At 49.1% G+C, this 22,450-nt stretch overlaps 10 protein-coding genes across 10 annotated transcripts; 6 read left to right on the top strand and 4 right to left on the bottom strand.

Moving 5' to 3' along the window:
- Positions 1-141: 141 nt before the first annotated feature.
- On the top strand, positions 142-2,696 carry CTRU02_206436 (P-loop containing nucleoside triphosphate hydrolase (ATPase); the record flags this gene model as incomplete). The annotated part of the gene is made up of 6 exons (XM_036733473.2): positions 142-1,212; positions 1,273-1,546; positions 1,596-1,838; positions 1,895-2,098; positions 2,157-2,429; positions 2,491-2,696. The coding sequence occupies 6 exons, from the start codon at positions 142-144 to the stop codon at positions 2,694-2,696; spliced, it is 2,271 nt and encodes a 756-aa protein (XP_036574814.2).
- A 691-nt stretch (positions 2,697-3,387) lies between these two features.
- CTRU02_206435 (uncharacterized protein) lies at positions 3,388-3,579 on the top strand (the record flags this gene model as incomplete). Its single annotated transcript, XM_036733474.1, has 1 exon — positions 3,388-3,579. One exon carries the CDS (start codon positions 3,388-3,390, stop codon positions 3,577-3,579), a length of 192 nt encoding a protein of 63 aa, XP_036574815.1.
- A 197-nt stretch (positions 3,580-3,776) lies between these two features.
- Positions 3,777-4,737, bottom strand: CTRU02_206434 (methyltransferase domain-containing protein; the record flags this gene model as incomplete). Its single annotated transcript, XM_036733475.2, has 4 exons — positions 3,777-3,901; positions 3,953-4,255; positions 4,304-4,540; positions 4,593-4,737. The coding sequence occupies 4 exons, from the start codon at positions 4,735-4,737 to the stop codon at positions 3,777-3,779; spliced, it is 810 nt and encodes a 269-aa protein (XP_036574816.2).
- Positions 4,738-6,430: 1,693 nt separating this feature from the next.
- Positions 6,431-6,622, top strand: CTRU02_206433 (uncharacterized protein; the record flags this gene model as incomplete). Its single annotated transcript, XM_070204717.1, has 1 exon — positions 6,431-6,622. One exon carries the CDS (start codon positions 6,431-6,433, stop codon positions 6,620-6,622), a length of 192 nt encoding a protein of 63 aa, XP_070061821.1.
- A 439-nt stretch (positions 6,623-7,061) lies between these two features.
- CTRU02_206432 (alkaline phosphatase family protein) lies at positions 7,062-8,769 on the bottom strand (the record flags this gene model as incomplete). The annotated part of the gene is made up of 3 exons (XM_036733477.1): positions 7,062-7,346; positions 7,413-8,636; positions 8,686-8,769. The coding sequence occupies 3 exons, from the start codon at positions 8,767-8,769 to the stop codon at positions 7,062-7,064; spliced, it is 1,593 nt and encodes a 530-aa protein (XP_036574818.1).
- A 1,181-nt stretch (positions 8,770-9,950) lies between these two features.
- On the top strand, positions 9,951-11,709 carry CTRU02_206431 (uncharacterized protein; the record flags this gene model as incomplete). Its single annotated transcript, XM_036733478.1, has 6 exons — positions 9,951-10,177; positions 10,258-10,408; positions 10,463-10,556; positions 10,613-10,830; positions 10,881-11,564; positions 11,617-11,709. The coding sequence occupies 6 exons, from the start codon at positions 9,951-9,953 to the stop codon at positions 11,707-11,709; spliced, it is 1,467 nt and encodes a 488-aa protein (XP_036574819.1).
- Positions 11,710-11,838: 129 nt separating this feature from the next.
- CTRU02_206430 (ABC transporter) lies at positions 11,839-14,322 on the bottom strand (the record flags this gene model as incomplete). Its single annotated transcript, XM_036733479.1, has 1 exon — positions 11,839-14,322. One exon carries the CDS (start codon positions 14,320-14,322, stop codon positions 11,839-11,841), a length of 2,484 nt encoding a protein of 827 aa, XP_036574820.1.
- Positions 14,323-15,462: 1,140 nt separating this feature from the next.
- Positions 15,463-17,467, bottom strand: CTRU02_206429 (uncharacterized protein; the record flags this gene model as incomplete). The annotated part of the gene is made up of 13 exons (XM_036733480.1): positions 15,463-15,616; positions 15,667-15,767; positions 15,817-15,996; positions 16,052-16,200; positions 16,258-16,428; positions 16,491-16,555; positions 16,608-16,781; positions 16,831-16,850; positions 16,920-16,991; positions 17,044-17,110; positions 17,174-17,194; positions 17,253-17,335; positions 17,405-17,467. The coding sequence occupies 13 exons, from the start codon at positions 17,465-17,467 to the stop codon at positions 15,463-15,465; spliced, it is 1,320 nt and encodes a 439-aa protein (XP_036574821.1).
- Positions 17,468-18,054: 587 nt separating this feature from the next.
- On the top strand, positions 18,055-19,189 carry CTRU02_206428 (phytanoyl- dioxygenase; the record flags this gene model as incomplete). Its single annotated transcript, XM_070204716.1, has 4 exons — positions 18,055-18,197; positions 18,244-18,511; positions 18,563-18,953; positions 19,020-19,189. The coding sequence occupies 4 exons, from the start codon at positions 18,055-18,057 to the stop codon at positions 19,187-19,189; spliced, it is 972 nt and encodes a 323-aa protein (XP_070061820.1).
- A 1,080-nt stretch (positions 19,190-20,269) lies between these two features.
- Positions 20,270-22,168, top strand: CTRU02_206427 (major facilitator superfamily transporter; the record flags this gene model as incomplete). Its single annotated transcript, XM_036733482.1, has 4 exons — positions 20,270-20,429; positions 20,502-20,533; positions 20,598-21,451; positions 21,535-22,168. 4 exons carry the CDS (start codon positions 20,270-20,272, stop codon positions 22,166-22,168), a joined length of 1,680 nt encoding a protein of 559 aa, XP_036574823.1.
- Positions 22,169-22,450: the final 282 nt, after the last annotated feature.

Below are 22,450 nucleotides of genomic sequence, written 5' to 3'. Positions count from 1 at the left end.
CCTTGTCTCCATAGGGTTTTCCTTTCGCGATGAAAAGAGTGCATATTCTCATTTCCTACAATCCCAAGAACAACTATCTGACACTGATTCTAATCCACCGTAACCGACACAATGTCGTCTACGGAGGTCACAACCGACACGATGGCAACCATCGCTGGTAATGAGCCTTTCAACCACATTGACACAAGCGAGTGTACGGAAAAGACTCCCGATCAAAGCATCTCGCCGACCACCAGCGAAAGTGAGAATAGGCCAATCCCCGATGAGAACTCTGCATCATGCGAAGTCAACAATCACAAAACCCCCAAGAAACCATGGGTTGGTTATCGGGTTGAGTACCGTAACCGGTGGACGAGCGATTTGATTGCGGAAAGAGTTCATGAGAAGGATAGCAAACCCATCATCGACGAAGTGGACGGACCAATATTCGAGGTTGTGACTACGTACAAAGTAGTATCTCAATCGATGGATGCCAATAATTCCCTGGCCGTCAATTCCCAATCGCTCCCAACTTACAACATTCGGATACATTCAACAAGCCTCATCAACGCCATTCAGTCAGTGGTTCGATACTATCCCAGTCAAGAATTATCTGGTGAATACATCACCATCCCGAAGCCGTATCCAGTGCTGGTTCATTACTATGATGAACTGCAGCAGTTCCGCAAGGAATGTCTGGCAAAGTCGGATGAAGAACTCTGTGTGCGAGAGAAAGACGCCGCAGAGCACCTGAAGATTCTTCTCGAGTTCTTGGACAATGAGGTAATGGAGGATGTTAGAGAGGAGAAAGAAAGAAATAAAAGAGGGTTCTCTACGTTTGATTGGAGATGGGTGGCATATAAACCTGGAGTGACAGTAGTGGAGAGGCAGATACATGGAGACTGGGAAGCTTCTGTGGTCCACTCCGTGACAGGAGGCGTGTTGGAAAATCCGCCAAAACAGTGGTGTGTTCAGAGCTGGCGCCTAGACTGGGATGGTACCTATATCGAACGAGTCTGGGCTGGTGAGGTGACATGGCCGAAGTTTGATGGCGAGAGACCGGAGACGACAGTTGCCAATGAGACAAGGTTTACTGACCCAACAGTTGACGACAGCTATCTACACGATGAAGTTACGAAAGGACTAATAGAGAACGGGAAAAGGTTTGTTCAGGTTCTCAATCCAGCTTGCTACCATCATAGAGGAAAGACTGCAAGCTTCCCATACAATGAGGTGAGTCGGAAATTGAACCCATGCCGCGCAAAGGCCTTATACTTATAAGATCGCAAACAGGTTGAGGGACTGGCAATGGTAGATATGAAGAGCTATCATGCCTATTGTCCAGGTGATGTCCCTTCGACAATAGGAGAAGAAGATATACGGAATTGGACGAGTGAGTGCACTTGCGACGTGTGTCAACGAAAGCACAACGGCAATCACTCCAAAGCCAAGGCGCCGCTGTTCATCGATGTCGGAGGCGTGAGCAAAGATGGTAGAATAAGTAACCATGAATACCTCTTATTCCCCTCAAAGGTGGTTGCATACGTTTTTCGTACTCGAAGCTGGGGTGAGTCGTTCTCCAATGGCCATACAATGATGAAGACTAATGGAACCAGAGGATGTCCACCTTCGGAATCTTTTCGAACCCCAGTTCGATGAGAACATGATCAGTCACCTTGTAATGAGCGAGCAGCGATTAAAGACCTTGAAGGCTCTCTCCAAAAGCTTCGCTAGAGTGACGCAACATGGGGAAGAACTGAAAAATAGCCGATGGAGTGCCGACTTTGTGCGTGGAAAAGGCAATGGACTGATATTTCTTCTGCACGGAAAACCTGGTGTGGGAAAGACGTGCACTGCCGGTAACATAATCACTCCTCGCTCAATCAAGATGTATACTGACAGACGTCTGTTCTAGAATGCATAGCCGAGTTCACACGTCGTCCGTTAATGATTTTGACAAGCAGCGACATTGGAACTGAGCCTAGAGAAGTGGAGGATAATCTTACTGCCAATTTCAAACGGGCAATGAAATGGGGTGCTGTCTTATTGATTGACGAGGCCGATGTGTTCATGGAACGTAGAACGACGTCTGATCTAACCCGTAACAGCTTGGTAGCAGGTGAGGACATACACCCGGAACGTCAAAAAACTACCAGGCCCCGCTAATAGCATTGAAGGATTCCTAAGAGCCCTCGAATTCTATGACGGGATTCTCTTCCTCACGACCAACAGAGTGGGATCATTTGATGATGCTTTTATCTCCCGCATCCACATTCAGCTGTACTACCCTGATTTCACCGACGATGAGCGACAGCGAGTGTGGAAGACGTTCATCGACAAGCTGGCAAAGGACAGAGGGGACACCATGCGTCTTACAATTGACGCCAAAGAGTACATTCAGTCGACGAGAAAACATGGCATTAAATGGAACGGCAGAGAGATAAGAAACGGTACGCGGAACTCGAACGATCTGACAAGGGGAACATCTTGCTAACATGGTGTCTTTTGTAGCGTTTCAAACCGCTGTCGCGCTCGCAGAATATGATGCTGACAAAGACAGTGAGGGCAGAATTATGGTAAAGGATGACCATTTGCGAGCCGTAGTCGAGTTGTCCAAAGATTTCAAGGGTTATTTAGACGATCTGCACCATAGGGACGAAGGGAAACGAGCGGAGCATAGATATGAAAGATTGGATAGCTACGAAGGCAACAAGTAGCGTCCGCATATTTAGCTTAGCTGCAGCTCGTGTTTCTAGGCATAACCAAGATGGAAGGTGGAGGTTTTGCGATAGGGCTTCCAAATGCAAACCCCTCATTTACCTTGTCAGAGTGAGCCTTGAGACCACCAGTCGAAGTAAACCGGCCTAGGAGACATATCAAACGGGCGTAGACCCCGCAGACTGTAAAAAACCCCTGTGAGAAACACTAAGACTGTTCTCCCGCCTGTGGATGTTCTGCTATATCGGGCCATAGTGCTCGTGATGAGAGTGGCTCCGCTTAAACGACCTAGTCGAAAGGATTTGATCAGCATGCGCCCTAATACTGACTTCCGTAAGAAGCCGTTTTTGCCAAGAGTAATCCTCCGATCCTTCAACAACACCTTCCTGGAGAAGTAAGCTTATATGTTCTGGTGATTGGATCGTCTATTGACTATCGCGCCTCCATTAGCTCTATATGTAAGTATATAAAACCCTCGTCTTACCATGATCTCTTGATCTTGATAGACAGATCACAGAGAAAAGCTACTAGATACAAGACCGCCAACTTGGATTCACAACAAGATCAAATCGCAAAAACACCATCTGTCTCAGACACAGCTGAAGAATTTTCTTTCTGCTTCAAACGATGTAAGTTGTATCAAGGTTCTATATTTCAGGAATGGCTAGGGCTGACCCTTGAAAGTTCAAAATGGCCAAGTTCAGCATTGTCTTGCTTCTCGCCGCTAGCTCCTTGGCCTTTGGCAGCCCTGCTGCTGTCCAGCCTGAGGCTCGTCAAGCCGCTGGATGCCAGCCCGACTACACAGTTTGCCGTGAAGGGTGGGCTTGGTGCTGCTACAGCTCCTCCTCTTGCTACGAGTTTGCCCCTCCAATGCCTTGCTAGAACTGTGGTGATTGAGTATTACTGGAAACATAAAGATACATTTATTTAGCGAAGGAGGTAGTCAATGAGGCAACGTTGGAGATTGTAGCCCTTTTGTAACAGCAACGCTTATCCGCATTCAATTACCAAGTCTTCCAAACAAGAGCACCGAATTTTGACTATCTCTCTAGCATAGCATGCTGGAGTATAACCCCAACCTACGCCAGTGGCTTCTGGCCGTAGACAATGAATATAGGGAATACACCGCCTTTCTCTGTCATTTCCTTCACATACCTTTCTTCCAGATTTTCCGAAATAGACGATGGAGTATCCAAACAAACCACTGAAAAGCAACATTAGTCAGATGGCTTGCAAATGGCCAGGGCAAACTTGCTCTTGCATCTTTTGGCCATTAAAGGGATGGCCCGCTTGAATGGCTCTATTGAGAGATTCATGTCTGCATCATTGCCATAAACTCTGCCAATCTTACAGTCAATCTTTTCGACAACCACGTTCTGGAGGCCGGCTTTTTTGAACGCCTCCGGTAATTGTCTCGGATACTCACGGTCCATGCCTACCGCTTCCATGAGATCTCCGACAACCCGGATGGCGTCCTTGAGGGCTTGGGGTTGTCCTGGCTGCTCTAAGGAAAAGTCCATTTCCATCGTTTGCAACCAGCCGCCCGGAGCGAGCGTTTCTGCGTAGGTCAGATCAATGAGTCAGGTTCAAGCCGATCAACACTTACCAGCAAGATGGGCCACCGCTTTTTCGACGCCAGATCTGCTGGTACTATGAAGCACATGACGGACATGGGTCAAGTCGAATATGCCTTTTAGGTTATTTGCGGGTGGGTCGCAGACATCTTGGGTTACGTATCGAATATTGCCTTGGCTTGAGGTAGGCATAAAAATGGTCGACACATCTGCGCCAACCAGTTCGGCTGACGATGGAACATTCTTCTGCAAGTCCCTGAGAAGCGTCCCTAGTCATGCGCGTTAAACTCAAGTCTGTTCAATTGTAACAAGACAACGCACCGTCCGCGCAACCCATGTCGAGGATCTTCAATCCCTCCTTGTTAAGGTCAACTGGGGCGAACACAATTTTGTCTTTCAGGCACATTTGCAGCCAGCGATGCTGAATACGAAGCCTTTCCAACTCTTCCTGGACATCTCCTACCATGCTCAGGTACGTATTGGGGCCGCCCCGGCCACCAGGGTTGTGAGTGCTGGTTGCATCGTTCACACTGTTGGCAATGACTGTGCCGCTCATGGTTTGGTTAAATATGTCGGGTTTGTTTCTACGACCGCATAGAAAGGAATGATAGCCAACATCAATTTATCCCAGACAGTTGGGAGAGGACGCTGGAGCTATTAAATTAGCATCGCCGTTTCGACGTGACTCATCAACAATCACAAGCTCAACTTTAGCTGCATTCGGGATCTGCAAAACTATTCAAACAGGTCCAAAATGCACAAATTCCCCGCAAGACGGGAACAAAACGCCGCAGTAAGATGCCAGCAACATGTAATCGCAACATCAAGATGAGATAACTTTCCTTATTCGGCAAGATTAACTGCTTTGGGCTTTACCTCAAACTGCTCATTCATGTTAGGGCGAAGTTTAGATGGCAGGAAAGCCTAAACACTGATAAACGGTTGCGATACCGAAACTGACCAGTTTACGCCGTATTGAAAGCGCGACAACTCCGACCTAGTGAAAAGAATCAGATGACGCAAACCCGCAGTTCCCGGGGTACCTTAGATATCATCTGGCTGGCAGCCATCAACTATCCCCCGGACGTTTGCTCTGTTTGGTAAGGAAGCGGAGCTCAATGACATGGTGTAGGGTGGCCAGTTTCTGGGGTATGGGGATCAGTCGCCTACTTAGTAACCACTCCGCATTTGCTGTCCTCCGTTTGTTCCCACGAAACATGGTACCAACGAGCTATTACTGTGATTACCCAATGTGCTATCAAACTGTCATGAACGTGCGAACCGGCCGACGCTTGCTTCTGTTTGTTTGCAATTGAGTTCGAGCAGAACAGCTGACTGGCTAGATGGTGCGCATGCATCCCCCCCTGGCCCCTCTCCATTTAGCACGATATCCACAAATAGTAGCGGCGTTTGCTTTCGGGAGAGCGTTCTCAGAAAGCAAAGCATCAACTTGAGGCTGGGCATTCTTCGGGTGATCCGAGTAAATTGCTTGGCTGGACCTGTATGCTATTCGGAGAATCCAGTAAGGACATTTCAGTCATTGCCGTGGTCTTAAGAGCACGGATAGGTTACAATACTGTGTCATCTCGCCTGAGCAAAGTGGGTGATCCATGCAATGCACCATATATTACTGCTCACATCCCAACCCACATGAAACCTTGGGCCCAATCTTGAGCTAATTGATCTGAGGCACGCCATCCTTGAGAAACACTCGCTGTTCGCCGTAGGGCTGTTTCTTGGCTCTCGCTCTGAACGCCGACCGTCGCAGCTGAAGCGGCAGCACGCAAACACTCTCGCCAGTCACAGCGAGTCATTTGGGCGATCTCATACCACCTTCCCTCATGGCTTGTTCGAAGATCCGAATCTTATTGCATGACTCCACCCTAGAGACGGTCAAGGTTTGATCACTCAAAAGATCCCATCTTAATCGTCTGCAGGTGTCTCGTATCCAATATAATAATGTGCATCTGCCCCCGTTATTCTCGATTTGGTCCTTTAAGCGCTTTTCAAACTGAGATTGAAGAAGAGAACTGTTTACTGCATTTATCCACTGCCTGTCTCCCTCGATTTAAGCTCGACACGACCAAACAACTCATACATCTCATACGTTTACCTCCGAACTTGCGAGTCAGCGCCAATCACTCTACATTCAGCTCATCATGAAGGTCACGCTCGCTTCCGCCATCGTCTTCGCCCTCTTCGGCGTTTCCCAGGCCGCCGTCACCCCATTGAACAACATCCTCCGCCACGAATACAAGTTGAACGCCAGAACTGGTGTGCACGGAGGCCTCGGCCGCCGCGATGAGGTGGTCCATGAACCTGCGGCGGACGTCCTGCAACCCATTGTCTAAGGACATCTCACAATTGCCAACCGGCACCTCGAGGGGAAACGCAAACTAGCACGGAGCATTTGACCGTGAAAAAGCGCAGTTACCTCCACCAATACGGCACGGTTTAGACTTTTTTCGTACATAACGCATTTTCACCATCCGATTCTTGCGTGCTTCAAGCATGCCATTTAGGGGACAGCAGCGGGAGTTAGGGACAAGGAGGGCATTGGAGGAAGGCGTTTGTTGGGATCTGGATGAATGGTACGGGACAAGAGGATACGGGAGGGGATTGACGATACCCGCCTGGACTGGCCCACATCGACATGACAGACACATTTGAAGGATTAAATGAGAAGATATTTAAGATTTGTCCAAACCCCTGCAGCCTTTCAGGCTGACTGTGGTGATCACATTAGGCTTTCTACCCTGGATGCCGCCACAGCCGTAAAAGATGACGTATTTATCGCTCATAAGTCCATGTGTAGTTCCATGTCTTCTCCCCATCTACCACGAGATCAAAATCTACTTGCAAACGATCCTGACGCGACGTGTCGAAGAAGACGACACCGAATTTGGAGTTCCCCCACGGGTGAGAATGAACAGAAACATCAGTATCCTCGATCTGTTCATGGAACCGGGAGAACGGTTCGTAGAACTGGTTGAGAGGGGAAGTGGAAAATTCTATGATCGACTTACCACCCTTGCGGCCAGGTGGAAAAATTGTCGTAGCGTGTTCGTGACGGTCCTAAATTGATGTTAATCTCGACAATCGTAATAGCCTACTCCACTGCAAGGGTTGGACTTTGCTTACTCCACTCAAGATAACGACTCCGTCCGTCCGTCTCATCATGTCTAAGACTTGCTCTCGTTCCCAGAGGTATCCCGACCAGCTGTCGGCCGAATCGGGTCCCCTCCAATTTCGAGTAAACGGCACGCTGCTTACAACCACTTTCCACGCCTTTTCAGACGCTAGCCACTGTTGGAGGTCGGCAAGCTGGGCCGAACCGAGCATCGTCTTTCCGGGTCCGTCTTCCGTCGATTCGGCGGATCTGTAGCGCCGAGTATCCATTACGAAAAACGAAATATCGCCTCGGCGGAAAATATAGTGCGTTTTGCCCTGACCGAACTGTGATGCCGGGTTTGCATGACCGTGATAAGCCCAAAATGGCTGCATGGCGGACTGGTACAGCCCGGTCTCGTTGGCCGCCCAGTCGTTGATGATTTCATGGTCATCATAAGCATGAAGCCAAGGCAAGGAGCGCAATGCCGGTGTCCAGCTCGGGGAAGCATAAACCTGGCGGTACGCACTTGTGTAGTGATCTGGTGTCCAGCCTAGGGCGACAGGCAAGTCGATGTAGATGAAGTCGCCGAGGAAGAGCATCATGTCAACTGGATTGACTGAGATATACTGGTCCAAGTACTCTAACCCACGAATTCCAAGTCCATGGTCCAGAGGGCTATAGGGGTAGAATGGTTTGATGCAGCTGGTCGAAACAAGGCCCCATCGCTTTTGACTTTGATCTGCCGTCTTGAACGAGCCGGTATGGCTAACATTGGTCGAGTAAGAATACTTCGTATTAGGCCTCAGTCCCTCCAACACAAATGTGCCGACATAGTCACCTGACTCGGTGACAGCGATCGTTTGAGGCTCGACTTGGTCGACACTCTCTTCAGCGGAACTCAGTCTTATCTCAACATACGTGGCCGGCTCTGCCGGGGCGCGAACGACGATGCGAGCCGATGTCTCGTCCACATAACCCACGCGGGAGAAAGACAGCTCATTGCTCTGATGGAAGATATGACTTCTGTAAAGAAAGTCCCAGACTGCTCCCAATGATAAGAGGTTCAAGAATACTGTGATGAAGCTAGCAAGCGGTTGCCTTGGGTCGAACCAGCCAAATAGCAACACGAGGCCTGAACGGCGGCGTTTGGAGGCGGCTTGCGACTTATTGGTAAGGATCTTAGCAAGAAGGCAAATAAAGTAGGTTACGCCGTTGCCGTAGATTTGGTTCAAGTATCTTCTTCCAAGAGGATGCTGCTGGAGAGTAAGCATGAGTTATGAGGTATTCCCAAATTTGTCTTACAAATCGTGTGAATAATACTGCAGTGCACCGAAGGATGATCGTCGTAACCGCCAGTATGGCATCCAGAACGCTGGAGATAACCATCTTGCCTGCTGTTGAAGAACCGACAGACACCGCGTGTTAGATCTGGTAGGTGTAACGGCCCTTGCAGTAAAATGACTTCAACGCAAATGTTCCCTTTCCACTACCTCTATCCAGGTCGTTGAGTATGACTGTCTTTGGGCGAAGAAGCTTTTCTACAGTACATTTCCGGCGATGTTGTTACTAAGCCGTTCATTCAATTCATCTGCGGTGGAGGCTGTATTCAACCCATGTGGAGTTAAGAAGAGTAACATTGGGTGATTCGAGTGATAAGCTGCCAATAAGGTTAGCACGTGCCTCTTTCACCAGCTTGGACACCAGCAAGTCAATTTTCCAGACGCCAGCGAAGGGCTTGTGGGCAGATGTTTTTGTCTAATGCCGTCCTTCCGAGCATCTCGGGTGGTAGGCCAAAGAAAACTCGAGTTTCTGTAGAACCATATCAACCCCCACCAAAGGATCCCGCACACAATCGGCCATGTTTGTGCGGAAGCCAACAAGTGGACCGCGGCAAGCGGAACCCCACCCCGACTGACGTCTGACAAGATCGCATTGCACCACGTGGGTGATGGTGCGCAACGGCTTTCCTCCGACGGCGGAGACCATCCAAGAATTCAAGCCCATTCAACTGAAGTTACACGAAGCTTGTTTCTACCACTCATCCCAGTGCCCGTGGTTCAATAGCAAATGGTTCGTACATTTACTTGGGGCTATTCCTAGCAGTTCCCACGTCTCGGTCATCTTCCGTACATCTCAGTCTCAGTCGCTTGATGGTACGCGGCGACGATTCTAACGCACGTGTCAGAAAACTTGCCTCAAGTGGCCAACAACGTGATTTTTAGGCGTAAAAGATAACAGGAAAACATTCTGCTCTTCGAGAAAAGTGGCACACATTGGCCAGACGGGTGGAGGCCTGGCCTTAGCAAGCTGAGGTTCCAGGGCTTCAAGGACGGTTCGCACCTCAGCGTAGTCGGTTTTGGCCCCTGAAAAAGGCCGTATGCATCAAGATCCGAACGTACCAAGGGCTTGGGACTGGCAGGGGTTCCACGTGTATATGCAGATGAGCTTCTCGCATGGTTTATATTGAGGTGTATATATTTAGTTCACGACTTCCGTCGTAATTCGACTACTGATCGTGTTAATCAGACATTCATCGCCTATCTCATACAAGCCGAAGTGCTTTCACTATGGAGTCTGTCACGCGCTCGGAAGCCGGCTCGGATCAGCCCCATGATTTAATCAAAGACAATGCAGTCGTGATGTCATCCGACCGTGATGATGCTTCATCGCAAGAGCAGACTTCCCCAGCCAGAACCCCTGGAAAGTTTGATGTACTTGTCCAGGGCGTCGCCTTGTTCTCGGACGGATATAACATCCAGATTATCGGTTACATGAATACTGTTTTGGCTAAGTTGTAAGTGAATCTTCGTCGTCCCGACAACATGTTGGTGCAGATAATGTCGGGAGATTAGAGCACATGCTAAAAATCTACAGATATCCGAAAGAGATGACCAGCCAAGTCAAGACGAGACTATCCAACTCAATTCTAATTGGTGACATTTTTGGTATGCTGATCTTTGGACTTTGCATCGACAAATTCGGTAGAAGAGTTGGCATCATTCTTACCACCCTCTTCTTGGTCCTTGTAAGCAAACCTTTTACTGAAGCTTGGATATCGTTGCACTGCTGACTCACTCAGGGTATTGTCATCGCGACCGCAGCTCATGGAACTACGGTAGAGGGCATGTTCTGGATGATGGTGATCGGCCGCGGTGTTGCAGGAGTGGGCGCCGGTAAGCACACAGTCTTCGCGTTGTTTCTCGCCGTTATCATGACTGATCCCTTTCAGGTGGAGAATACACCGTTTGCACATCTCAAGCTCTCGAGTGCGCCGACAGCACCGAGGCAATGAGGAAGAAACGAGGAATGCTCGTTGCCGTTTCCACAAATGCTGCAATCATTTCTGGCTTTGTGGGCTCCAGCATCGTTTCCCTGATTGTAATTGCTGCCTACAACGGCCAAGCCAGCGATGGCATCTGGCGAATTTGCTTTGGAATTGGCATCTTTGTGAGTTGGACCAGGCAAACCATTTATAAGTTGTCCTAACATACCAGCAGTTGCCTCTTGTCATCTTCTTCTTCCGCATGCGGCTGGCCGACTCGCAACAGTACCAAAAACACGCCATCCAACAGAACATCCCCTACTGGCTCGCCATCAAGTTCTATTGGAAGGCCCTTCTAGGTTGCTGCACCGCCTGGTTTCTCTACGACGCTGTGGTCTATCCCTTCAACCTGCTCGCCCCGACTCTTGTTGCCGGCTTCTCATCCCAGCAAACAATGATTCAGTCCATCGGCTGGTCAGCCCTGATCAATGCATTCGCTCTTCCAGGTGCTTTTATCGGAGCTTTGTTGATGGATCGAATTGGCCGTCGTCAGACTTACGCACTTGGCTGGACTATTGTTTGCGTCTTTGGCTTCGCCATCGGCGGCTCCATGATCCAGCTCAACAACATTTTCCCGTTGTTTGTTACTTTGTACGGCTTGTTTCAGACGTTTTTGTCGGTAGGACCTGGCGACTGCAACTTCCTTGTCTCTAGCGAGTCTTTCCCGACCCCATTGAGAGGACATTTCCTTGGATTCGCGGCGGCTGTTGGCAAAGCTGGTGCAGCGATCGGCACAACTGCCCTGAGCGAAGCCCTCGCCAGCTTTGATGACCGTCTAAAGGGTCAGCAAGCTATTTTCCTCATCGGAAGTGGCATCTCGGTCGTTGGCACTTTATGCGTTTGGTTCTTGATTCCTGACGTGAGTTTAACTACATTTATTTCCCGCCATAAGCTTTACTAATTCTCTTAAGGCACCTAAAAACCTCGAAGACGAGGATGTAAGATTCAAGAAATATCTCGAAGCGAACGGATATGACACTAGCAAGATGGGACTTAAGGCTTGAGATGCTTCTGAGAGCAGCTTAAATCACATAGAGTAATTGATAACCCGCGATATGGAGGTAATAGACGTGAATAAATAAAAGACAACTAGGTATATAGCGAGATACTAAAACAATGCGCACATAATACTTTTAGAGATCCTTCTTCTCTAATGTGCCCCCAACCTGTCTCGACCATAATTCCTTATACCTGCCTCCCTTGTCAAGCAACTCGTTATGGGTTCCGCTCTCTAGTATCCTCCCTTCGTGAACAACAACGATCTTGTCTGAGTTGACAATCGTCGATAATCTGTGTGCAATTATAAAGGTGGTCCTTCCGCTCTTCAACACCTCGAGGGAATTTTGAATAAGACCTTCCGTCTTTGTGTCCACTGCACTGGTGGCCTCGTCCAGAATCAAGATTGGCGGATCCTTCAAGAACACGCGTGCGATGGCCAGGCGCTGAATTTCACCACCAGAAAGTTTCACGCCCTGCTCTCCGACGCGGGTCTCATAACCATTTGTAAAGCTGAGAATACGGTCGTGGATAGCAGCGGCCCGGCAAGCCTCGAAGATTTCCTCATCCGTAGCAGTGGGCTTGGCATAGCGCAAGTTTTCCATTATCGACGCATTAAACAGCAGTGGATCTTGAGGCACTACGCCAAGGGCATCTCGTAGAGAGCTGAGGCTGAGGTCGCGGATATCGTGGCCGTCGATTGTGATGCGGCCGGAGGTTACGTCGTAGAATCGGAGGAGGAGCTTCATGACAGAAGACTTTCCAGCGCCCGTCTCGCCGACGAGGGCAACAGTTTGTCCCGGCTCAACAGAGAGACTCATTTCTTGGATGGTTGGCCTTTTCAAGTCATATGAGAAGCTGACATTCTCAAAAGCAACATAGCCCTTGACGTTGCTGAGCTCCACTGCATTTTCTTTCTCGGGAATGGTCGATTTGGTCTGGAACAGGCCGAGAAGGCGTTCTGCGTCAACCAAATTCGTCATCAGGTAACGGTATTCGTGCGAGAGCCACTTCATCGGGTAGATGAGATAGTCCCAGTACTGGAGAAGGAAAACAAAGTCTCCGGCGGAAGCGCGGCCCTGGGAAATTTCATACAGCACCAAGCTGGCTAGAGTGAAAAACGTGACGGGACCAGTCACCTCAAGGAGTCCTTGGACAAGGGCATCTCCAATGTCGTACCTCCGGCTTGCCTTGAGTCGAGACTCAACAGCACCGCCGAAACGGAACTTTTCAAAGCTAAACATGTTGAAGTAAGTGACAGTTTGCCATCCTTGAACGGCCTGGTGCATGACCCTGGCCTCCTCTCTTTGGGCTTTGCTGCTGACGCGACGGTTTTCGATATTCAAGTTCGAAGTGTATATCTCAAGGGTCATGAATATGGCCGAGGCCACGACCATGACGAGAGCGACATAGATGTTGAATTTCCCGTACAACATCCAGACTGAGATGAAGATGTCTACAGTCGTCGGAAGAATATCGAGGACAAGCGAGTCAAGCAGGTTTGTGAGTGCATCGCCCTGCTCAATGGCCTTCATGACTTCTGCAGAGTCTCTATCGGAGTGAAAGTCCATCGACAGACTCATGACGTGGTTGAAAGCCGCATTGGTGAGTTGCCGATAAGAGAACTGCGTGATGGGAATCTTGGCCAGGGACAAAATAAGTCCTAGGCATGCATCGTCACTTATCAGCGTCAGGAGCAACCATATGCCCAAGGCGCCATAAGGCGCCTGCTTGTTCATTATTTGATCGGTAATGAGTCCGAGTTGCCGGGGAATGAGGATATTCAACGCTCTTTTTCCGGCGATGCACATGAAGCAGAGGAAGATTGAGAATTGGACTTTGCGATCTTTCCTGGGAACCAGAAAGGGTAGGAAGATGGAAAAGTCTTTCAGATAGCCCAGCCACCCTCCTGTTTCTTCAAGTCGCTTTTGTCGTCGCCGTTTGATGCTGGCACTGTCATCATCATCAGAGTCACTGTCGCTGTCATATTTTGAATCGGCATCGGACTCTTGGACGGTTATAGTGTCGGCGTCATCTTGGAAGGGTACAGCGCCGTAGTTGTCTGGGCCACAATCCCGATTTGCTGAGCTTGGTTGAAGAAAAGGCTGGCTTTCTTCGGAGGTTTCATGGCGTTTTCTGCGCGACGATTGGCTCGCATAGGCCACCACCAGAAACACCACTGCCAGAACTCTGCTAGATTGACAGAAAATGCTGATTACACTCGCAGGCGATTTGAGGTTACCAAGAGCGGATAAAATGAGTATCGGAATCTCGAAGAGAGGTGTGACGGTGGAGACAGCCCAAAACAAGCGTCGATCATGAGTGCGTCGAATCGCAACGGCGGACCAAACGAAGGCGGATAGAACAAGGTGTGTGAAGCGAGCTTTGGCCTTGTTTAAGGCGTCTTCTTGATTAGCGGTGGCAAAAATCTCACCAAGGTAGGTAACAAAAATGAAGAAAAATAAAAATATTGATAGTTTTGAACCGCGTTGTGATATCGGAGGTTGTGTCTTGTCTGTCACTCTACCAAGCCGAGACAAGGTCGATAGCAAGGCAACAAGAGTGACACTCAAGGCACAGCCGTAGTCTAGTGCACGGCAAGCGACGAGTCGGTCGAGCATGATCGACAAAGGCGATGAATCTGATGATGAGGATTCGTTATACAAAATCTTGTCTTCATGGGAGAGGTAATGTTAAATATCAAATTACCTAGTGGGCTGTGTTAGATTATGAAGTTTCGTATGTTACCTAGTATAGCTACCGTAGTAGCAACCGAAACTGGTTGGCTGTATACCTAGCGCTGATATTTTCGCCACTGCTACCCGCAGTACGTTTACGAGGGCCCACAGTCGGCAGTTTTTCTTTCTTGCAGTAATTAGTGAGTGTTTCTCACACAGACTCAAACGCTACGTATGGTCTGACTCATCGGGATGGGTAAAAAATGTGTGGCTCAGTTGTAAGCCACTGTACGGTACTATGCGGAATGCGCGGGTCCCGGCATGTTGCGCATTTGCGAGTAAGACGTTATTTGGACTCGAAATTACTTGCGGGCTATAACTTCCTAATTTAACCTGTTTATGTAATACTGAAGGGCATTTTGACATTGTGAAAATTTAACGTGCCTCTAAGATCGTAGAATTTTATCCTGTTTAAGACTTTAAGAGCCGCCGGCCCCATTGAGGCCAAAATGCACCCACATATCCACTAAAACCTTCTGGGCAACGGGGGCACTCCCCTTCCTGACCAATGCCCCCCTGTTAAGCTGTAACGATTTACTTCCGAGCAATATCATTCGCCAACTCTATACAGCCTTATAACATTCTTTGTGGTGTTAACTGGCTATGCACCTCTGACTCACATTGCCGTACATCTTAAATCCAACTTTAAGGTCAATCGACGAGGAGAATGTCACGCTGGAATTTTGACTCCTGTGAAAGTGCTTGAAAACGGAGTCAAAGACAACCCTAGCTGTACATGAGTCAAATCCATAACGAATTGAACAGTGATGCGAAAACGACGTCACAAGACAACTTTTCGATCCAATATGGCTCGTGAAGTTTCAGCCATAAAGGTTACACGAACATCATCTCGGGCGATCATCTCTTCCAGCCAGTTCCTAGTCTACCTTATGTGTATGAATTGGAAAAGTCTACCCAGGTAAGTAATGAATCTTTGAAAAACGCGTAAATCATTGGAAGCCAAATTGATCAAGATTTTAGCTTCATACTCAAAGTACAAATCCGGCGAGCTGCTAACCATTCTTAATCGCTACCAAGACTGAGAGTCGTCATCTGCTTCGTCGCCGTATGAAGTGGATCCCCGCAATTCCGCTCCGATGTCTTCACGCGCTTCTCCATCCAGTCTCGCGCTCCGCTGTAGGTGCAGTTGTAATCCATAAACTCGCCAGGGTTCCTCCTAAAATTAGCTTACGAAAATCTTCTGTGGCGGTGTTAGGTCCCACTCACATGGTGATTTTGTTGCTCGACTTCTCTGTCGCTGGTTTCCCGGACTGCCGGCTGTAAGCTTGTATGATCGTTGCGCGGTCATATCTACATTCGAAAACAGTCTAACAGCATGTCAGTGACGATAAAACGCCTGGTAGGATTAGTATTGACCTTGAGAAGAGCGGTAACTTCGGCTGTTGCGGGCTTGATCTTGACTTCGGCAAAGATCGCCCCGAGAGCCTCGGCGTCTTCCACACTTTGGCTTGCCCCCTGACCTTGCGTGGGAAGCATTGGGTGACTTGCATCCCCAATTAAGATTGTGCGGCCACGGTACCATGTCTTTAACGGGTCCTGATTTTTCGTCATTAGTACGGCAATCGCTCATTGCGAGATGAATTTGGTTTACCAGGTCACGCAGCTGCCATAGTCCGACCTCTTTGCAGTTCTTGAAAACTGCTTGAGCCCACTTTGGAAACATCTCAAATGTCTTCCTAAGCTTATCAGGATCTCCCTTGGTCGTCCATGACTTTCCTTCTGCGTTTTCTTGCATCTGGTCTACTACGAGTAAGCCATGGACCCATCTTATGGCAGATCACACATGAACAATCTTACCGTCAGGCACAAGAGCGATAATACTGTAAATAGAGCCATTCCTTGCGGGACCCATGATAATCCTGCGGTCGTGGCCCATGATCATGGTTGTCAAAGATTCTCGGGGGTCAATGACCGCCGTAAAGTCCTTATCTTCCTCCAGCTCGGAGCTGTCCATGATGAGCCGATAAGCTAAACTTATTGTCAGCCTCTACAGGGCCAGAATATGTAGAATATGAGGGTTGTCAACTAACCTGATAATCCAGTAGGAATTGCAGGCTCTTCCACACCAATAACAGATTTCCTCAAAACACTCTTACTATCATGCAGTCAGTTTGCATGTGAATTACTCACATTTACCGTTCACTCACATTCCGTCTGCTCCGACTATGAGATCTCCCGAGATTTCCTCGCCGGACTCAAGCTTCACAACACCAGCATCGGGATCGCAACTCTGAACGACACATCCGGTACGGATGCTGACCGAGCCGTTCTCGGGACTTTGTTTCGTCGCGCCTTCTTTCAATGCATCATGCAAATCAACCCTTCACCTATAGTCAGACCCATTTAACGAGACATGGGCTTTTCTCCTACCTGTGGTAAACCATGCGCTCCTGCATCAGATGTTAGGACCAACAGACTATGAAAGACATTTCGGTCTATACAAAAATGAGGCTACTCACAGCGCCATAGCTCTTTTTCAAATGAAATGGGATTTCTGCATGCAATTTGCCATCTGTATCGTAGATGCGGAACTGAAGTGACGCGATCAATGCATGGCACCATCAACAGCATCACAGCACCTACAGCTTTATCGGCCATTGCGCCCTTTTTGGCAAGGACGTCTTCAAGGCCCCATTGCTTCTTAACAATTCTACGTCATCTTGTCAGCCAAATACATAGATGCAACTACGAAAGAGCTTTGAATAGTACATACTTTGAAGCATTTGGTTGTAGTCTGAGAGATGAGTGATTAGTAATTCGTCCCTCACATTAAATTGGTGTAGGCGTCATACGATATTGTTGCACCAATTTCCTTGTTCAGGTGGCTCTGTTCCAACACAGTAATACGCCGATTGGGTCCCCTCAAAGCGATTGCCTAGCAGAATCAATATTGGATGTCATGAAAATGTCTTAGGGAAAAAATGAAAAAGCAGTGAAGACATACCGCCGAAAGGCCTGCGATCCCACCACCAACAATAACAATATCAAATTGATTATTGCCAACCATGATGAAGAATAGGTGACGTGGTTGCACTAAACGCCAAGAAAGTTGTCCAAGACTCTTCGTTAGAATCGGACGCTCTAGGATAACTAGGTATCTGAATAATACGAGATAAACAGCCTCTTTCAGTAGCGGGAAGAGAGTCCTGAGAGAAAGCAAAAGCCTTCCCGTCCCGTTCAGGGTGATGCCTCCTCCGTTGCCGGTTCCCCACTTTCCGGTCGCCAACCGAAACGCGTGTGCGGGCGATCAGAAGTAGTTTGGAACCGCGGATCCGAACCGAAGTCTCCGAACCGAGGAGCTTACAAGAGCCCGAGTGTAAGTCCCCTGCGACCTGACAGCACCAACCTCGGAAAGCTCGATATTCTCGGGGCAAAAAAGACAGGCTGATTCAATGGCTATTTTGTGGCGAACCTTCTACAGATTAATTTGCATCTCAAAAAGAGGCTCAATCACTTAAGCTGAGCTAGTAGTCATCTTGGCCCTGCAAGAATTCAGAAGCACTTGAAGCAATCAGATCAACATCCGTTATGGCTACCACTACCACTGTCGTTGAACAACCCAGCGCACCCATCACAGCTATTGATGATGGACGCATGAAGATGGACGGATCTGACCCTGTGTTCGAGGACTGGAGAGATGATCTCCTCCGAGATGGCTATACAGTTATCAAAGGAGCCATTCCGCGTGAGCGAGCCGACGGGTACGCTGACAAGATGTATTCGCTCTTGGAGTCTTTGTAGGTTTCCCCCTAGTTTACACTTTTGAGCTATCCAACTAATGCTCTCCAGCGGCTTGGGTTACGACCGCAATGACCCTTCCACTGTCCACCCTGACAAGCTCCCCGTCATCAACGAGAAGGGCATGTTGATGTCTTATGGTGCTTGCCATGAAGACTTTGTTTGGAACATTCGCAGCGAGCCCGGCGTTGTTGGTGCATTTGAGAAGGTCTTCAACACTGAAGACCTGATTGTCTCCTTCGATGTCATCAACTATGGGTTCGCAAACCGCTCTAACCTGCCCGAGAACAAGCCTTGGCCTCACCAGGACCAGGTAAAGTCTCCCATCAAATATATTGAATGACAGTGACTAACATTGCCACAGGATCCCGAAAAGCCCGGCTTCCGCTGCCTCCAGGGCCTGGTTAACCTGCACCCTTGTGGCCCTAACGATGGTGGTCTTATTGTCTGCAAGGGATCCCACAACCTCAGCGCCCAATTCCACGAGGAGCTCAAAGACGAGCCCCGCATCCCAGCGTGGACGAAGGAATGGTACGGATTCACTGATCGCGGCATGCAGTGGCTCAAGGATCACGGCGGGGAGTGGATCAAGGTTTGCGCCGACCCTGGCGATCTGATTGTCTGGGACTCTCGGGCGGCGCACTACAATGTCCCCGTCAAAGGAGATATTGATCGCATGGCTGTTTACACATGCTACATGCCCGTTGCCGACGCCACTCAGGAGGACCTTGTGCGAAAGAAGGCTGCATATGAGGGTAAGTCAGAGTCAAATCCTCCTCATCCCGTCAGTTGCAAATCATTCTAACACTTGTGTTTAACAGCCCGACTTGGAACTACCCACTGGCCAAACGCCAGACATACCGGCTCTAATGCTGCTGTTAGAAACGGAAAACCTGACCATGTTGTGCGGGAGAGGCCGCTCAATGATGCGACCTTGAGTGAGAGAGCCTTCAAGCTCACGGGAATTCCTTACATCCGCACAACGGCTTGAACACGTAGTTCTTGGGGGAATATCTATTTTTCACAGCTCAATGTATTTCAACATAGTGTCAATCATTAGCATACAATGAATGAGCAAACCGCTCAATACGTTTATCACATTTCTCTTCAAGAGTTAGCAGAACCTTCCGAAAAGATGTGATCGTCGCGTGAATACCACGAGCAGGGGAAGGCCTGTATTGACCACTGTTACAGTGTTCCGTCCGAGGGACGGCTTCGGATTCGGCAAAAACTCGGTTCCCTTACTCTCCTAATGGCATAACCTACGGAGCCTGTAGTAACCTGAGAGGTGACTGATCCGAGTTTCGTTTTTCGGATGCCTTGCTGTCTCCTCGTTTCTGAAGAAACCTTCCGTAGAGGTGGTCTAGACTATCCAGGCCATGATTGCCATCGGGAATTTGCTCGGCTCTTGAGCAAAATACATTGGTTTCTGAATCCGAACCGTATCCATTCTAGTTATCGATGACCATTATCGAGGCGTAGTAGTGGTGGTGGCGGCCAAGAACCATGCCGCGTGTTATGGCAAGAAGTGATAATAACAAAACAAGCAAGGTTTCTCTTCCGAACCGAAAAGTGATGGGTGTCGTGGCGAGAATCAAACCGAGGGGCCCAGTTACCCCGGAGAGCCGTGAGGGGCTGATGACAAGCCGGTCCATGCCTGGCTAGCCTTCCCCGCAATCGAGCTGATACGGAGCGCCGAACAGCAACACTAGTGATGGATCCCAAGCCGGGGCCCCTCTCTCTCACCAGACTGCACCCCAGTTCCCCAGCCTGCACCCCACGTTGGGTACAGAAGAAGGACGGGGTAAGGGAGGTACAGACAAGCCATGACAAGACAATTCCAAGTGAGAATCGTAGAGACGTGTCGGACTTGGCGAATGGCACCTTCGACATTTGTCAGGTTGTGCGAATTGCAGAAATAGACCCAGGTTCCCCAGGCTAGCATTGAATCAAATCAAACTCAACCCATCTTCTCGGGGTTCTTTCAACAAGAGATTCTTTTTCTCACGAACCACGGCGCAGGAAATCGCCAATCTCTTGAAATCAGAAGTCGATTTCGTTGTACGTCGAGATGGGCGATTCAGACAACAAGGTTACAGAGGAGAGGATCGAGTCGACTTCTGATCTTCCCCAAAAGCCTCCTGTTGACAATGTCGATTACAAGCCAAATGTACAGCTGGCTGATGGAGAGAACACATACCTCATTCCAACGCCTAGTTCTGACCCGCGTGGTAAGTCGAATCTTGGCACACTTACCGGCGAATAACCAATTGGTTTTAAGAACTACGTACTAAAGTCCTTAGACCCCTTAAACTTGAGCAAACTACGAAAATGGGTGAGTCAATCGTGTTCTGCAACGCAAAGACTGACAAAGAAAAGCTAACATGTTGCCATATTAGATTATCACGATGACCTGCGCTACATTTGCCGCCGTCGGTCTAGTTCAAGTTTCTGGACTCGGCGCACTCTTGGGCGAATTCATCCCGGAATACCAAGCCGAGGGCAAGGGGAGCTACGAAGACATATCTCATCTCATGACCTATCCTTCTCTATTCATGGGTCTCGGCAACCTCATCGGAATGCCTTTGGCTCTCGCCATCGGACGCCGACCCGTCTTCCTGGGTTCTTGCGCTCTAGCTGTTGTGGGGTCAATTCTTTGCGCAACGGCCAAGGGCTACAACGCGCATCTCGGTGCTCGAATGGTCCTCGGCTTGGCAGCTGGTCAAAGTGAAGCTCTATGCCCTTTGATGGTTCAAGAAGTCCACTTTCTACACGAGCGAGCCCGGTGCTTGATGTGGTTCACCCTCTGGCAGTCAACCCTCAGCGCTGTATACTCCCTTCTCACCTCCTACATCGCCGCCGGCATCGGGTCTTCGGGATGGTACTTCCTCGGCGCTGGCTTCTCCGCTCTGACATTCCTCTTTGCTGTCTTCATGGTTCCAGAAACCAAATACGACAGACCTCTTGCTGCGTACCAGGGCCAGGAAGCCGCAGTATCACGGTTTGTCACTGCCCGTGCCCCGGGCGTTGACGATACCACTGGCGTCTACACCGAAATGCTCACCCGAAAAACCACTACTGAGCCTCGCACGCTCGACTTTGTCAACTTCAAGCCCCGCACCTTCGCCTCCGACCTCCGTTTGCTGAACCAGAAGCCCGATTGGAAAGAGGGCTGGCAATGCTGCACTGGCATGGCCATTGTCACATTTTTCCCTGATATGTTGTGGGCTCTTTTGCTCAACGGCTTGACCATGTAAGATACATCACGCTCTGGTGTCCACCAAGAAGCATCCCACAAAGTTCCTGTATGCTGTCACTGACAATTGTTTTCCGCAGCGGCGTCAACATTGCACTGGGTACTACCTATGGAGAGATCCTACAAAAGGCTCCATACAGCTGGGACTCATCCGTAGTAAGCTTTGCATTGACGGGGCAAATCGTTGTTGCTTTCCTGGCTTTGCCTCTGTTGGGACGTGGCTCTGATTGGATCATTCAATTCTTCGCTCGTCGCAATGGCGGTTTGCACAAGCCTGAGTACCGACTGATTCCCCTCATCATTCCCCTTATCGTGGGCACTATTGCCTCGGTGATTTATGGTCAGGCGGCCGAGCATCCTGAACGATACCACTGGTTTGCAATTGTGTTCGCCATAAATGCCTACTACTTTGGCTTTGTTGGCGCGAACCAGGTCGGCATTACATATGCTCTCGACGCCTACCCGACTCGCTCTGGGCCTGTTCTGGTCATCATTTGCGCTATGCGTGGCGTCATTTCCTTTGGCACTAGCTACGGAGTGACGCCTTTCGTAAAGGCGATTGGGTATGATGGAGCTTTTGGCGTTTACGGTGCTCTTACAGCTGGGATCGGAGCCCTTGGCATCTTTGTCTTTATCTGGGGTACTCAGATTAGGGCCATGGTTTCCAAGTGGGCTGTTGCCGACACCTCTGCTTCACCATCTTACAACCATTAGCGCTATTTCCCAGGAGCTCCAAGGATACAAATTGGCCATCTGCTGTTTGGGATGTTTCTTTTATTTAAGCGACGAGACTGTTTATTGTGTGTATGTGTGTTTGAATTGCGAGGGAATGACAAGTCACTGGAATGCTGGCGCAATTTCAGAGTCTGAAAGCTGTTGAAACGAGATTGACTGTTTTGGTTGCGGATATTGAGCGAAGACAAGCGTAGTACGAGCGAGAATTTACAGGATGTACCTAATTATATGCAGCAGAGTTGTCAGCTTGCTAGCTACTGC

Source organism: Colletotrichum truncatum, assembly GCF_014235925.2.
Source record: "Colletotrichum truncatum strain CMES1059 chromosome Unknown Contig_0003, whole genome shotgun sequence".
Classification (NCBI taxonomy): domain Eukaryota; kingdom Fungi; phylum Ascomycota; class Sordariomycetes; order Glomerellales; family Glomerellaceae; genus Colletotrichum; species Colletotrichum truncatum.
The sequence above is the reverse complement of the archived record's forward strand: the minus strand, read 5'-3'. Positions and strand labels throughout refer to the sequence as shown.